This window comes from Bufo bufo, chromosome 9, assembly GCF_905171765.1.
Source record: "Bufo bufo chromosome 9, aBufBuf1.1, whole genome shotgun sequence".
In the NCBI taxonomy this organism is placed as follows: Eukaryota; Metazoa; Chordata; class Amphibia; order Anura; family Bufonidae; genus Bufo; species Bufo bufo.
The window spans coordinates 148,881,591-148,898,000 of NC_053397.1; the positions used below are offsets into that span (position 1 = coordinate 148,881,591).

Below are 16,410 nucleotides of genomic sequence, written 5' to 3' on the forward strand. Positions count from 1 at the left end.
GGGATGGACAAACTAACCATGAGTGGACATTTGAGCATCTTCATCATCCAGTGTAAGGTCAATAACACCAGTTGCACCTTTGCCGCCCTGGGAGAAAAGAAGTATGCATTATGTATTCGCCAAATCATTTTGTGCTTCTCAAAATGTCATGAATGCTTTTAATTTAACAAGTTAAATGGCTGCTAGTAGGTAAATGGGAAAAATCACTATTACATATGGTATCCTGTATTTACCATAAACTGAAGATGGACATTTCCCCTGCAATGCTACAGGAAATACATTTGGTAGCCTGAAAAGTCTAATAAAGGGTTACAGGAACAAGACCCCCAGCAGTCAACTCCTCGTCAAGCCAGCTGCTATATGAGACAATTTAAATAATTATTTAGCCTGAGATCACATGGACAAAGTGTCTCTGAGGGCTACCTATAGGGTCCATTTACACGTCCATTGAATAGGTCCGGATCCATTCCGCAATTATGCGGAACAGGTGCAAACCCATTCATTTTCAATGAGGCCGGAAAAGATGCAGACAGCACACAGTGTCAGGGCTCCAGATGGCAACCAAGATGGTCGCCAATGCGACTTAACATTGCAAAATGGCGACAAGACTTTGTAGTCTTGTCGCCATTTGCGCCTAGATCCTCCGCTGCTCTGGCGCTTTCACACAATAAACTGACATGGCACACGCAGTCCCTCCCCCCTGTGCCGCTGCCACCAATGGACGATAGCAGGGAGGAAGAGGAGGGGAGGGGCTGCGGGTGCCGGCCATATCCCATACCCGGCACCCAGCCCCTATGACTGCGCGCTGCGATCAGTCGCACCTGAGGGGTTAATAGGGGCAGATCGCAGCGCGCAGTCAGAGGCCGGGAATGGGATATGGCTGGCACCAGCAGCCTGCGTTTGTATTCAGGCATAAACTATATTCATTGGTGGCGCAGTGCACCGCATCTTCCCCCTTAACCCCAGTATTATAAAGTAAAATCATTGGTGGCGCAGTGCGCCCCCACCCCAGTATTATAACTATTATAATCATTGGTGGCAGTGGCCACAGGGTCCCCCCTCCCCTCCCCTCCCCTCCGCATTGGCTTCTGATTGGAGCCCCAGAAGTGTAATGATCGGTTACCATGGCAGCCAGGACGCTACTGAAGCCCTGGCTGCCGTAGTCGGCTCATTGCTGCTGTGTGCACAGAGCAGCAGAGAGAGTGCGACATCCTATACACCCTAATAGAGCTCTATTAGGGTGAATAGGACAAGGGATGAAAAGATCCCAGGTTCTAGCCCCTAAAGGGGTAAATAGTTATTAAATAAAAAGTTTAAAAAAAAAAACACACACCAAAATATTAAGTTTAAATCACCCCCTTTCCCAATTTTACATATAAAATATATAAATAATAAATATTACATATCGCCACACTGAAAGTGCGAACTATTAAAATATTTAAAAATATCTATGCGGTGAACGCCGTAACAGAAAAAAAATAAAAAACTTGCAATTTGCCAATTTTGTCACCTTGTCCCACCAAAAATTAGCATCGGACTGTTCTATTATGGGCCGGACGTTCCATAAATACTTTATGGTATCGAAATAGAGTAAAAACTTGGGTATCGTGACAACCCTAGGTAAGACATGTCTTTTTTTTAAATTATTATTATACCGTAATTATATGTATTTTAAATTTGGCGACTAAAAATTTAAAATTTGGCGACAAAATTTTTCAGGTTAGGAGCCAATGGCTCCTTGATATTTTTTTTGGTCTGGAGCCCTGAGTGTGCAGTCCGCATCCTTATTTCTGGTGCGCAGCCCCGAACTTCCGGTCCGCAGCTCCGGGAAAAAATAGAACATGTCCTATCCTTGTCCGCAGCTGCGGACAATAGACATTTCTATTGGGGTGCCGGCCCGGTGTTTTGCGGATCCGCAAAACACTGCAGACGTGTGAATGGACCCTAAAGGAAATGTGTCCTAAGAAAATGACCTATTGTTTAAATCACGTTTGTATGTAAAGCATATCGTTCAAGAATTTTTGATGATTTTCTTAATGCTTTCTAATGCAATTTTCTTAATGCTGTTAAGAATAGCTAAGGCAAGATGGCCGCCCCCATAATCATGTTTAAGAAATAGAATGAAAAAACTTGCAATCAGAAAATAAAAACAGATTAGAAAAAAATGTTGTGTGTTACTATCTGGTTTAACGAGCAGAATTTTTTTTTGCCGATACATTTCCTTCAAGCGTTTTCACACGGGCAAAAGGTCTATCAGAGACTTTTAAAGGGGTTCTCTGAGCTTAACTGTGGAGGGAAGATAAACAAGAAACACAATGCAATGTATTAACAAAGTTTAACATACTTTATACACAGATTAAAAAGGGACAATCCCTTTCAAAATGCCAGGTCGCTTCAGGGAATTTGGAGCCTCACATTTAAATAAAAGGCCATCAATGTAATGCAAGAATGGCTGAAGTCCATTTCGTCAGGATAGGTCCACAATATTATATATAGGCCCCCCCCAACTATCAGCTGTTTGAGAGGAGGTGGTTCTCCACGCTTCCTGGTCTTTGAACTATGCCTCATTTCCTGTGGAGCAGTGGCGTAGTGCAAGTAGAAGTTCAAGTGAATGGAGCGAGTACTTGAATTAGGGCCCATTCAGACAGCCGTATGAACGGGTCCGCACCCATTCCGCTATTTTGCCGTTCATTGACCTGTTCATTTTAATGGGGCCGCAGAAGAATCTGACAGCACACCGTGTGCTGTCCGCATCTGTGGTTCCGTGGCCCTGTGGAAAGGGTAGAGCATGTCCTATTCTTGCCCGTAATAACGGACAAGAATAGGCATTTTCTATTATGGTTGCGGGCAGGTGTAGTCCACAAATTGCTGAATAAACACTGATGGTATCCGTGTTTTGCGGATCTGCAATTTGCAAATCCGATAAATACTACGGTCGTGTGAATGTGCCCTTACACCGCACTTCCGAGGCGATGGCATGAACCGCCGCCTCCTCTTCAAACAGCTGATTGGTGGGGGTGCTGGTATTAATACCCCCGACGACCATTAACAGCTGGACAACCTCTAACTGCTATCAATCTTATAAATATATAGATTTTCAGCAAACATACCTGTGCAGTACCATCTGTTAAGCAACGCTTGTTTGAAGCAGTCTCTGCTGTTGGTGTCCTATTAATCTGTAATTCTGTAAATTAAAAGGCAATATTGTAAGTTCACAAAGAAACTAAAAAACTTACCACTGATTGACAGCTTAAGAAAAGAAACAAGATCCAGAAAAAAATAGCAAGCTTTGCTTATCTGACATGTCAAAAAACAGCCCCCTGTCAACTCTGTCTAGAAAAACTTTTACCTTTATAGAACCAAACAAATGCACTCACCTGATCTACCTCCAGAGGGCGAGTCACTTGTGGTGGTGGTGCTAAATGCAGACACTGGAGATTTTAACGGCGTCGTATTTCGATTACTTGCTTGATTGTATGCACCAGAAGTTCCAACATTTGGCAGGGATTGCCTCGAGGATAAATTAAGTGAATGTGTTGGCATAGCCTGCACAGTCATTGGAGAATTCATTGAATTAGCTGAAGAATTGCGCTGGATGCCCGAGCTGGACATTGAAGGGCTGTTCATTGCTTTAGTAACAGGTAGAGACACAGGGGTTTTTGTAAGATTACTGACTGTGGGCTGATTTTGTACTTGGATAAACTCCACATTGCCAGATTGATGATTGGTCACCAATGTTCCTGTTGTGCCTTGTAAGAGCTGTGTCTGAGAAGGTACTGCAACTGGAACATGGAGAATGACGGGCAAAGACTGAAGAGACATGGACACTGGCTGGGTGTTGCTAGTAGACACCTGGCTGTTTCCAACAACAGTTGCAGTAGTAGAAGCAGAAAGGACTGGAGTCAAAACTGGGGCCGTTGTAACTGGTGGTATAGGTTTGGATTGACTGCTCAGAGTACTTTGAGATGCTCCAATAGTGGAAGCATTAACTGTAACAAAAATTAAAAAAACACTAAATTACATTACCACAATCAATGAACATTCACACAGATTTTTTTGCAGATTTTTACACTGTTTAATGTTTTTCTTATCAATAAACTCGCTTACTTTTCTGCTGAATTAATTTCCAATCAGGTGGTGGCCGCATTTGTAGTGCGTTACTGGCAGGAGACTGGTTCATGGGCATCTGTGTGGTGCTTGATGTGCGAAGGGTTAAATTAGATGTGCTTGGTGCAGAAGTCACAACTAAAACAATAAATAATGCATGAAGTTTTCACCTGGAAATAACAGATTTTACTTAACATGAAATTCAATTCAACTACATAAAATGTGTGTATCCCATAAAGTGCCTTACCTGTAGGTGAAGATGGGACATTTACTATGCCAGTATCTCCCACACTTCGCTTTGTTTCCAACTTTTGCCTCACTGTGACAGCATTTCTGCAGAACATTAAAGAGTACTGCATGATCATTTGAAGAAAAATGGTCCTCAGTGTTGCAAGACATCAAGATGGTCAAGACTACAAAGGTCATGGTCATTTGCCATCTTTTGACACCAAAGATGTCTGGAAGATTTATTGACAACAATGGGGTTTAGGTTTTTAACAAAATGCACCAGAAATTGTCAACTATAGGAACGAGTGTATTCTAAAACAAGTGGAAAGTGTTTCACAAGGTGAAAATCAAAGACTACATCCATTTTATCTGTTTCTCCACTCATTTAAAAAAGGACCGTCAGCAGTTTTAACCATCCAAAACTGCTGACAGTACTAGGTAGGGGCTGGGGTAAGCAGTACAAACATAAATTTTCTGGCATTTTAGTTATCCGAAGAAGTGGGAATATGAACTTTTATTCTGCCAGATTCTGCTTCAGCAGGTGTCCCCTGGACAAAGCTGCTTCACAGCCCCTCCTCTCAGCTCTGAGTGACAGCTGTCGTGGTCTCCTGGTTGAATGCTACAGCTGTCGCTGAACTCAATGCAGAGAGCACTTCACAGTGAAGAACCCGCCTTTAGTGCACTTGCAAGGGCAGAAACTAAAAAAAAAGTTCATATTCACTCTACTCCTGATAAAAGCTCCAAAAAAGACAGACCCCTTTATGTAAAACAAATGTCAGGTGGTAAAACTTGTTTCCTGTTTGAAGAACAGATGAATGGAACAACGGATTTTAAAGGGGAGACAACTTCTCAATAACCTCCTGAGACTGAGTCAATAGAAAAGATAACATGCAAGTTTAAAGGGAACATTCACATGACAAGGGTTGTGTAGTTAGTTCATCAATATCAGATCAGTAGGGGTCCGACACCCGGGACTCCCGCCAATCAGCTGTCTGAAGAGGAGGTAGCAGCTTCCTCTTCAAGATTACACGGTGCATTATCACTTGAATGGAACGAGCAGTTGTAATTACACTGCACTGCAGTGCGGTGTAATCTCAAAAGGGAAGCAGCACTCGCATGAGCACTGCCTCTTCTTCAAACAGCTGGTCAGTGGGGGTCCCAGGTGTTATGGACCCATTTTTAACTACTGTTTAGACAGGACTGCACAGATCTTAAAAAAAGGCTACCTCACCACTTGCACATGTGGGAACACATGCTCTGCACTGGAGGAGACAGGACCTTACTCACCCAGAGTTGTGACGTCAAATGATCACGCTGGGATTGTCAGGTCCTGCTGCTTCCAGTGTAGAGTGAGCATTACTGCTCAAGCAAGTGGCGAGGTACTTTTATTTATTAAAAGGATCTGTTGGTACTACAGGAGTTGGGGGCATTATACATTTGGTCACTACGTGGGAGCCATACATGCTGGGGAACTTTGGGGGGGGGGGGCACATGATGTGCAGGGGTCACTATGGGGGCATTATGTACACTGGGGGCACTGTAATGAACTACCTCCATTTTTAATGGCAGTTTGTAACAGCCATGAGGGATGCAAACAGATGTCAAAAATGGATGCCCACACGGACGTAAAATGGCCATGACAGTGTACCGACTGACCGACAGTGTATTAGTGTTTAATAATAATATTTTTCACGGTCGTGCAAATAGAACGTCTAAAAAAAAGGATGCAACTATTAACCCTGCCAATTTCAAGTCATTGGTCAGGATAATTAAAAAAAAAAAATGTTTATTTACATAGCCCCAATATATTCCATAGCACTTTACAATGCGGGAAGTATGAAAAAAGTAAGATGACAATTTTTGAAATCAGTAAGAAAAATGAAGAAAAGCCCCTGTCCATAAGAGCTTGAAATCTAAATGAAATGGCGGGAGTGACTACCGGTAAATGTAATAAGGATGAGCGGGTTTAGTTTTTGGCTAAGTGACGAGCACAAGTGGGTTGGTAAATGGAGAGGAGATTGAACGGTATTGTACAGCAGTTATACAAAAGCCTCTGCTCTCTTGTTACTTAATACGCTGGTTACCCAATTCTTGCAGAATTACAGCACTTGTGCCATGTTTAGCAGTCCCACAGAGGTACACAGAACAGTGGTGACGCATGTCCGCCAACCCTCCATTTTCATGGGTCACTTTGGGACATTCGTTCTTTTGATTACTGGAGTTCCCAGCAGTTGGATCCCCACAGATAGGGAATAAATACTACTAGTGAGAAACACCTTTAATCATCTTCTTAAAGGAGTTGTCATCTGGACATTTATGGTATATCCAAAGGATATGCCATAAATGTCCGATAGATGCGGGTCTTATCTATCTCAACATGAATGAGAGGACATAGCACTAATTTTTTGCTGAAATAAATGGAGAGGTTGGCTGTGATGGTGCAAGGGCATTTGGCAACACTGGAATACCTTATTAAACTCTACGTATTTCAAACATTCCTGGTTACCTGGTTACCATCAGGACTGTCCACAAATTATTCACCCAACCTTTACATTTGAAACCATATATTTATGTACTACTGTCTGTTACAATAAGTAATTCTACATGACATTACAACATAATTCTGGTTGTAGTGAAGCTTACCCGACATTCACTGTATTAGTGTTTTGATCAAAATCATTTACTGCAGATTTCACAGGTAATGCAGGCTGGTTGGCTGTGGTCTGCTTTTTAGAGAAAACAAAAACAAATAAAATAAATAGATTTGATCACTTGCCATAATTTGATGAATTGGAATTAAAATTCTCCCACGACACCTACCTAACAAATTTCTATTGCACATTTTATCCTACTTTCCTTACCAGAGATTGGAGACTGCTGCAAACTGAATTAGTTGGAGGCATTGCTGACAAAAGGCTGGATATTTCGGTGCATAGGTTTGTCTGGCGGGTGGGTTTTAAAGAGGACTTGTCAACACAAAATACAGTGCAATCTGATGGTTGCATGTTATAAAAGCAGGAGGAGCTGAGCTAAGGGTATGTTCACATCTGCGTTGCAGGCTCCAAAAATATTGGAGAGAAAAGTCCTGTATGCAGAACTTTTTTCTCCGCTAAACCGAACAAATGCCATATACTCTGTTATGGTCTGTTCGTGGCATTATTACCATTCTTCTGCTCCTATAACAGAGCAGAAGAATGGAAAATACTAGCGCTGATGTGAACGAGCCTTAAGTCTGTACTCTTTCTGAACACCAGGTTATACACTGACACCTTCAGTATATTATGATCGTGTATATACAGAGATGGCTGTCAGTCACTGATAGTTGTGCATGGTGGCCGTTCAAAAGAGCAGAGATTTAAATGTAAAAATTACAACTTTTACTGAATCCTTTCCTCCAAAACTATACATCAATCTGCTCAGCTTCTCCTTCTCTATAACATGCTGCCTGAAGATTGCACTGCATCTAGTAAAGACAGGTTCTCTTTAAATCAAACCCCTTTTTGTACTATGATGCTGACAGTAATTTGTTGTAACCTTCTGGGGGTTGGACATCTATTTCCAGTCAAATATTCTTAGAGGGAAATCATTTATCAATGTTATGGTGTCCTAACACCTAAGGGCAGCGTAAACTAGTGACTGGTGCCTTTTGGGTAAACCTACGCTTTCAAAGTTGCAGGCGCAGCTTTGGAAGCCAAAACCAGGAGCGAATTTAAAAGAGAAGCTGAATCTGCCATTTCACGAACCACTCCTGATTTTATATTTCAAAACTGCATCAGGAAACATGACTATGTGGCCATACCTAGAGATGAGTGAATTTTTCAAAAACTCAATTTGATCCGAATTTATTTGCAGCAATTTACGTTAAAAAAACTCCTATCTCCTGGCTGCAGAGAGCCTTTCCAGTGGTGTAGAACACTGTGCCTTCAGGTAATACGCATAGGGAGTCTGCTTTGGTAATAAAATAATACTGTGAGTCAGTATGACAGTCGTTGCTCTTAGATTCACTGCACACTTCACCTATTTGGGCAGTCACAGGGCCAAAACTGACCAAATAACTCAAGTATTAACTCAGCCTTACAAGTTGATGTTAGCGCCAAAAAGAAGCGCACTCCTTTTACACCGTCAGCCGATTCCACATAGATATCTACAGAACCTGTTCTATTAAACACTTATACAAGTAGAGCCCCCCTACAGTAGTAGAGCCCCCCCGACAGTAGTAAGTTTGTGTTGACGTCACAGACTACTTTGCCCTTCCTCTAATCAGTCAGAACAATAACCCACAAAAAACAGATCTGTCTGTGGAGCATCCGCTTTCACTCAGTCAGTAATCTATCAGTATTGCTAATGCCAAAAAATACAGGAGTGGATCCAAAACAGAGAGGACACGTGAAAGGAATATTTGCAAGTCTTCTGTGTTTTGTACCCACTCCTTTTGGCTACCAAATCATAAGCCAATTCTGATGGGACCATACAGGCCTTACAGCTGCTACACAGACAGGATCTGTTGTGCGTCTCATTTTGCCTTCCTTCTGACAGATCAGAAGGGTCAAATAAATTATGATGTCAGCCAAGCCAAAAAGGCTAAATAGTAGCCGACTCATGAAGTGGGGAGGGTGGGAACAGCATGAGAAGTCCACAGAGTGGCCCAATGACAGAGTATTGAGGTGGCGGCAGCATCAGGAGACCAGTACCAGTACCTACTGAAGATCGTGGGTAAAAGAAGGAGCAGTTAGCATCAAATGTGTGGCATCATCAGAATAGTAGCTGAGGCAGGTAGCTAGAAGACGGTGTGTATGGCTCCTCTGGCTGCTCCTGCTCCTCCTCTCCTGTCACCTGTGTAGAAAAACCACCCATTTCGCTAGACATTGCTTGTGCTCCAATGTCCTCCTCCTCCTCCTCCAGTTCAGCCCCCACAGGGCTCATGTAGCCGGGAGATCTAGGCGCCACGTCTCCAGTCCCCCTACCAGCATCTGTTCCAGGACATGAAGCAGTGGAATGACGTTGTTCATCCCGCAGTCAGGCGACTGACAAATAACATGGCCTTCCCAAAGGGCCTGAGCAAACACCAGGTGTCACGCATGAGTTGCCACTTGCTGACATCGAAGTTACACAGAGAATACTCATGTCCGCTTGGATCATCAGAAAATCGTTGATGGCCTTTCTCTATTCGGACAGTCGGTTCAACATATGGACGCTGCAGCTCGAGGACGGTGCGCTTTGCGGTGTACGAGTGACTGAAGTGCATGCAAAATTTCCTGGCCATTTTTAGGATGTCTTACAGATGGGCGGAAGACGTTAGGAACTGCTTGATAACCAGATTGAACACGTGTGCCATGCAGGGCTCATGGCTCAGCCCTTCTTGATGCAGCACAGACATAAATGTTCTTCACCATAGTTCTGATTCTGAGTTGTCACGGAGAAAGCCAGGATTAGATTTCTTGCTGAATGACATGGAGCAGTTCCTCCCCTGTGTGACTCAGTTCGCCCTGGCAAACGAGGTGCAGAACAGCATGACACCGCCGTGCCCTGCACATGTGGTATGCTTGAGGGGCACTGTGAATTGTCCCTGCAGTGGAGGCTGAGGACACAGTGGAGAATGAGGAGGCAGAGGCGGACATTGTCGCTGGACCAACAGCGTGGCAACGTGGAGGCGGAAGCGGTGTCACCTGGCTAAGTTGCTGGTGTGGCTGTGCAGGAACCACATTCACCCAGTGGGCCGTAAAGGACACGTACTGTCCCTGACCGCAGTTACAGCTCCACACATCAGTGCTGCCGTACACTTTAGCAGACGCAGACAGGCTCGAGGACTGGCCCACCTTCTGTTCTACATATTTGTGCAGGGCTGATACTGCCTTTTTGGCTAAGAAATGACGGCTTGGGACTCTCTACCTTGGCACAAGCCATCAATTCTCTGAAAGGTGCAGAGTCCACCACTTGGAAATGGAGGGACTGCAGCACCAGCAACTTGGACAGGAGCATGTTCAACTTCTGCGCCGTTGGATGAGTGCACGCACACCGTTGTCTCTTAGCAATCGATTGCTGACGGAATGCGTGAGGAGGAGTAGGAGGAACATCAGGACTGGCAGATGATGGGAAGGACAGACAGCTCCCTTCGGCTGAGGAGGTGGAGCCTTGACTGCCAGAGGGTGATGCAGCGGTTGCTGCAGCAGGCTGGACCACCACAGCGGAGCCATGGTTCTCCCAGGGCCGTAGTGCCAACATTGGCACCCTGGCCACGCTTCACCCCCTGCCCACAGATTCTACATATGGCCACGTATGGGCTACATATGGCTTAAAAAAACTGCCACACTATGCAGTGACTGACTGCTACTGTCACTGCCTCCTTGAACCCCTGCACCACTACTTCCCGGGCAGGTAGGCTCCCCCAAAGTGGGTGGTCTACCCTGGGCGCGTTTGGCTACTGACCTCCCACTGCTGCCACCCTGCTGACTCCGCTGGGTTTCTGGTCACGACACAACCGCTAGCTGACACTTGGAGCTCCGGCCTCTCAAAGTGACCCCTGCTGCCACAGCTCCTTAGTCTGCTGTGACCTCTGCCTGCGCCAGAAACATTTAAGGCCTCTGCAACTCCCCTGTGCAGGGCCTGGCACTTCTCTGTGTGACATACTGTTAGATCAAATAACCAAATGTTAGATCAAATACAGCAAACTGGGCTTTAGAGTATATCACTGCACTGCTGAATGGTAATTAGGCCCTAATTTGTTTCTACTTTTACACAACACAAAAGGCTTTTCAACAGGCAAGTGCAACGATGAACGGTGAATATATTTTTATTTTGCCACTAATACACGGCAAACTGGGCTTTAGAATATATCACTGCACCGCTGAGTGGCAAATATATTTTTCCTTTTTCCACTAACACATGCAAAAAAGGGCTTTAGAACAGATAACTGCACGGCTGAGCGGCAAATATATTTTACTTTCGCCACTAAGGGTACTTTCACACTTGCGACAGAGGATTCCGGCAGGCAGTTCCGTCGCTGAAACTGCCTGCCGGACCCGTCAAAATGCATGCAAACTGATGGCATTTGTCAGACGGATCAGGATCCTGATCCGTATGACAAATGCATTGAAATGCCAGATCAGTCTCCGGTGTCATCTGGAAAAACGGATACAGCATTTATTTTCTTCATATTTTTTGCGGTCTGAGCATGCGCAGACCGCAATGCCGGATCAATTTTGCCGTAACACTCGAGGTCGGATACAGCATTAATGCATTTCAATGGGAAAAAATGGCAAGTGTTCCGGAATTTTGGACGCAGATAAAACGGCAGCATGCTGCGGTATTATCTCCATCCTTAAAAGTCAAAAAGACTGAACTGAAGACATCCTGATGCATCCTGAACGGAATGCTCTCCATTCAGAATGCATTAGGATAAAACTGATCAGTTCTTTTCCGGTATTGAGCCCTTAGGACGGAACTCCATGTCGGAAAAGAATAACGCTAGTGAGAAAGTACCCTAATACACGACAAAAAGGGCTAAAATTTTCGCACTTCACCTCACAACGGCTAATGAGCTCCTTTTCCCCACTAACACAAGCCAAAAAATGCTTTAGAACATAACTGCACCGCACTAGGGCAAAAAAAACTTAGAAATATTTCCTTATCAAACAGCACTTGTACCCTAATAAGAATGCTTTGATGGAATTACAGAGCTGTATAATGGCAATTTGAATCCCCAGTCAGTGCTGCAAGGTGCAATAGGAATGTTCCTATTACCCAGGCTGTCACATCTCCGACTGAACCCTGTTCAACATCAATGCTGTGGAATGATTCCTCCCTATCCTTTCCCTACACCTTGAATAATCTTTCCCTGTACTTGGAAATTGTTTTTTTTAGCACAATGACGTTTTTTCCATCACTGTCCCTAGCACCAGCATGCATGGCATCATGGGTGATCCCGCCTTCCCAGAGTTCCTTTCTCCATGTCCCCACGCGTGCAGCAGCCATTTTAGAAAAAGATGTGATTCCTTACCACGAAGAAATTCGCATCCGGTGCAAATCGAATTTTTCCTGAAATTCTGAACGAATTCCACTTCATCAGCTTCGATTCACTCATCTCTAGCCATACCCTTATCAAAGTGCTGTGTCACTTACTTTAACTGACTAAGCTGTACTGTACTGAACAGTCCTGATATCTGTGAGGACCTGGCTCTCCCCGCCCACCTGCTGCTTACTGTGGCAGGGAAAAGCTGTCAGTGGCAGGTGGGTGGCTGATGAATATGAGGACTCAGTGGCAGGCGCTGGAGCTGTCAGAGCTTGGCAGTTAGGACAGAATAAAACTGGTTACAGATTCCCCTTAATTAAATACCAACTTCTGGTGCACACTTCTGTATTTATAGTTATGCATCTTCACCAGGGCTCCTAATCTACCACATTATGCCTACAAGATAACCCCGCCTGATACATACAGAGCAAGAAAAAAAAAAAAAGAAGAGGAATATATAAAGAATCTCCCACATCAATTTACATATTGCCTTTTTACCTATACCATTCAGTCTTGATAATCTTGCATTAAATTACCTCAAAAGATAAAATTATATTTAGATTTAAAGGGGTTGTTTGCACGTGCCTTCTCCTTTCTTCCTGCTCGCTGCTATGTCTATGGCAAAGCAGCAGCAAGCAGGATGAGAGATGGGGACGTAAAGTGCACACTGCGAGCGCCTTCCCTTCGTACAGTTGAACGGCGGGGGTGTCGGACCCCTGCTGATCTGATATTGATAACCTATCCTGAGGAGAGGTCATCAATATTAAAAAGGCCAGAGAACCCCTTTAACAGAATTAAATGAGGTGTAAAATGTTCAAGACTGATCATGGTTCTGTTCTAGAGGAGGAGAAATATTTCACATTTAAATATAAAAGAAAAAAAAAATTATTAAAATGCAAGAGGAAATAGTACTGGAATGGTAATGTGTTTTACCTCAGGTCTCTTCTTTAGGTCCTCCTTCGCTGCCCCAAAGCGCTTTGTTAAACGAGTAATTTTAGCCTAAAAGAGCAAAGAGAAGAAATGAGGAACACTGGTATACATTGGGTGCACGGAGGGCAATAATTCATAATGAGCAGAGCTGGAAGAAAAACATTACCTGCATGGTTTGCAGAGCAGTCTCATGTTTCTTACATTGAATTTTCTCCACTCTTGATTTCAGGTCAGCTAATGCTTTGTCAAAGTCCAAACACTGCAATGCACTGAGCTTTTCTTCAAACATTCTCTGGATCACCTATGAATGAATAATTAAGAGAATATAGGTGCAGTAGTCTGAGGTGTGTGCTATGCTTACATAATCATGGCTATGGAGCATGTATTGGTTTGAGTATTGTTATACTAACAATTTAATTGTTGATAAACTTTATGTGAATGCAACCATCCTATCATCTCCTGTAGTGAATTTTATCTATAGCAACCCAGGAAAAACCTAAAAATTCAGCTTTTAACTAGAGTTGAGCGAACACCTGGATGTTCAGGTTCGAGAAGTTCGGCCGAACTTCCCGGAACCCGAACCCGAACCCCATTGAAGTCAATGGGGACCCGAACTTTTCGGCACTAAAAAGGCTGTAAAACAGCCCAGGAAAGAGCTAGAGGGCTGCAAAAGGCAGCAACATGTAGGTAAATCCCCTGCAAACAAATGTGGATAGGGAAATGAATTAAAATAAAAAATAAAAATTAACCAATATCAATTGGACAGAGGTCCCATAGCAGAGAATCTGGCTTCACGTCAGCAGAGAATCAGTCTCTTCATGCCATAGCAGAGAATCTGGCTTCATGTCAGCGCAGAATCAGTCTTCATGTCATAGCAGAGAATCAGGCTTCACATCACCCACCACTGGAACAGGCCACTGTCACATATTTAGGCCCCGGCACCCAGACAGAGGAGAGGTCCCGTAACAGAGAATCTGGCCTTATGTCAGCATAGAATCAGTCTTCATGTCATAGAGAATCAGGCTTCACGTCACCCACCACTGGAACAGGCCACTGTCACATATTTAGGCCCCGGCACCCAGACAGAGGAGAGAGGTCCCGTAACAGAGAATCTGGGCTTATGTCAGCACAGAATCAGTCTTCATGTCATAGCAGAGAATCAGGCTTCACGTCACCCACCACTGGAACAGGCCACTGTCACACATTTAGGCCCCGACACCCAGGCAGAGGAGAGGTTCATTCAACTTTGGGTTGCCCCGCAATATAATGGTAAAATTAAATTAAAAATAGTATTGAATGAGGAAGTGCCCTGGAGTAGAATAATATATTGTTAAGGGGAGGTAGTTAATATCTAATCTGCACAAGGGATGGACAGGTCCTGTGGGATCCATGCCTGGTTCATTTTTATGAACGTCAGCTTGTCCACATTGGCTGTAGACAGGCGGCTGCGTTTGTCTGTAATGACGCCCCCTGCCGTGCTGAATACACGTTCAGACAAAACGCTGGCCGCCGGGCAGGCCAGCACCTCCGAGGCATAAAAGGCTAGCTCTGGCCACGTGGACAATTTGGAGACCCAGAAGTTGAATGGGGCCGAACCATCAGTCAGTACGTGGAGGGGTGTGCACAGGTACTGTTCCACCATGTTATTGAAATGTTGCCTCCTGCTAACACGTTCCGTATCAGGTGGTAGTGCAGTTAGCTGTGGCGTGGTGACAAAACTTTTCCACATCTCTGCCATGCTAACCCTGCCCTCAGAGGAGCTGGCCGTGACACAGCTGAGTTGGCGACCTCTTGCTCCTCCTCTGCCTTCGCCTTGGGCTTCCACTGGTTCCCCTGCGACATTTGGGAATGCTCTCAGTAGCGCGTCTACCAACGTGCGCTTGTACTCGCGCATCTTCCTATCACGCTCCAGTGTAGGAAGTAAGGTGGGCACATTGTCTTTGTACCGGGGATCCAGCAGGGTGGCAACCCAGTAGTCCGCACACGTTAAAATGTGGGCAACTCTGCTGTCGTTGCGCAGGCACTGCAGCATGTAGTCGCTCATGTGTGCCAGGCTGCCCAGAGGTAAGGACAAGCTGTCCTCTGTGGGAGGCGTATCGTCATCGTCCTGTGTTTCCCCCCAGCCACGCACCAGTGATGGGCCCGAGCTGCTTTGGGTGCCACCCCGCTGTGAACATGCTTCATCCTCATCCTCCTCCACCTCCTCCTCATCCTCGTCCTCCAGTAGTGGGCCCTGTCTGGCCACATTTGTACCTGGCCTCTGGTGTTGCAAAAAAACTCCCTCTGAGTCACTTCGAAGAGACTGGCCTGAAAGTGCTAAAAATGACCCCTCTTCCTCCTCTTCCTCCTCGGCCACCTAATCTTCCATCATCGCCCTAAGTGTTTTCTCAAGGAGACATAGAAGTGGTATTGTAACGCTGATAACGGCGTCATCGCCACTGGCCATGTTGGTGGAGTACTCGAAACAGCGCAACAGGGCACACAGGTCTCGCATGGAGGCCCAGTCATTGGTGGTGAAGTGGGTCTGATCCGCAGTGCGACTGACCCGTGCGTGCTGCAGCTGAAACTCCACTATGGCCTGCTGCTGCTCGCACAGTCTGTCCAGCATATGCAAGGTGGAGTTCCACCTGGTGGGCACGTCGCATATGAGGCGGTGAGCGGGAAGGCCGAAGTTACGCTGTAGCGCAGACAGGCAAGCAGCGGCAGGGTGTGAACGCCGGAAGCACGAACAGACTGACCGCACTTTATGCAGCAGCTCTGACATGTCGGGGTAGTTGCGAATGAACTTCTGCACCACCAAATTCAGCACATGCGCCAGGCAAGGGATGTGCGTCAAACCGGCTAGTCCCAGAGCTGCAACGAGATTTCGCCCATTATCGCACACCACCAGGCCGGGCTTGAGGCTCACCGGCAGCATCCACTCGTCGGTCTGTTGTTCTATACCCCGCCACAACTCCTGTGCGGTGTGGGGCCTGTCCCCCAAACATGAGTTTCAGAACGGCCTGCTGACGTTTACCCCGGGCTGTGCTGAAGGTGTGCGGCTGACTGGATGAGCAGGTGGAAGAAGAGGAGGAGGAAGCTGAGGAGGAGGAGACAGGGAGGCAAAGAATGTTGCCCTGCGATCCTTGGCGGCGGAA

At 45.4% G+C, this 16,410-nt stretch overlaps 1 protein-coding gene across 3 annotated transcripts in view; it reads right to left on the minus strand.

Moving 5' to 3' along the window:
* The window catches only part of LOC120979081 (activating transcription factor 7-interacting protein 1-like), a 53,448-nt gene that overhangs the window by 9,987 nt on the left and 27,051 nt on the right, over positions 1 to 16,410 (minus strand). For 2 of the 3 annotated variants that reach the window (XM_040407629.1, XM_040407627.1), the window contains exons 6-13: positions 13,440 to 13,574; positions 13,277 to 13,342; positions 6,979 to 7,061; positions 4,355 to 4,440; positions 4,108 to 4,245; positions 3,378 to 3,989; positions 3,111 to 3,184; positions 18 to 87 (exon numbers count right to left, since the gene is read on the minus strand). In XM_040407629.1, coding sequence (XP_040263563.1) covers positions 18 to 87; positions 3,111 to 3,184; positions 3,378 to 3,989; positions 4,108 to 4,245; positions 4,355 to 4,440; positions 6,979 to 7,061; positions 13,277 to 13,342; positions 13,440 to 13,574 — 1,264 coding nt within the window. The remainder of the gene's footprint in view (positions 1 to 17; positions 88 to 3,110; positions 3,185 to 3,377; positions 3,990 to 4,107; positions 4,246 to 4,354; positions 4,441 to 6,978; positions 7,062 to 13,276; positions 13,343 to 13,439; positions 13,575 to 16,410) is intronic. The other variant, XM_040407628.1, reaches the window with a different exon arrangement.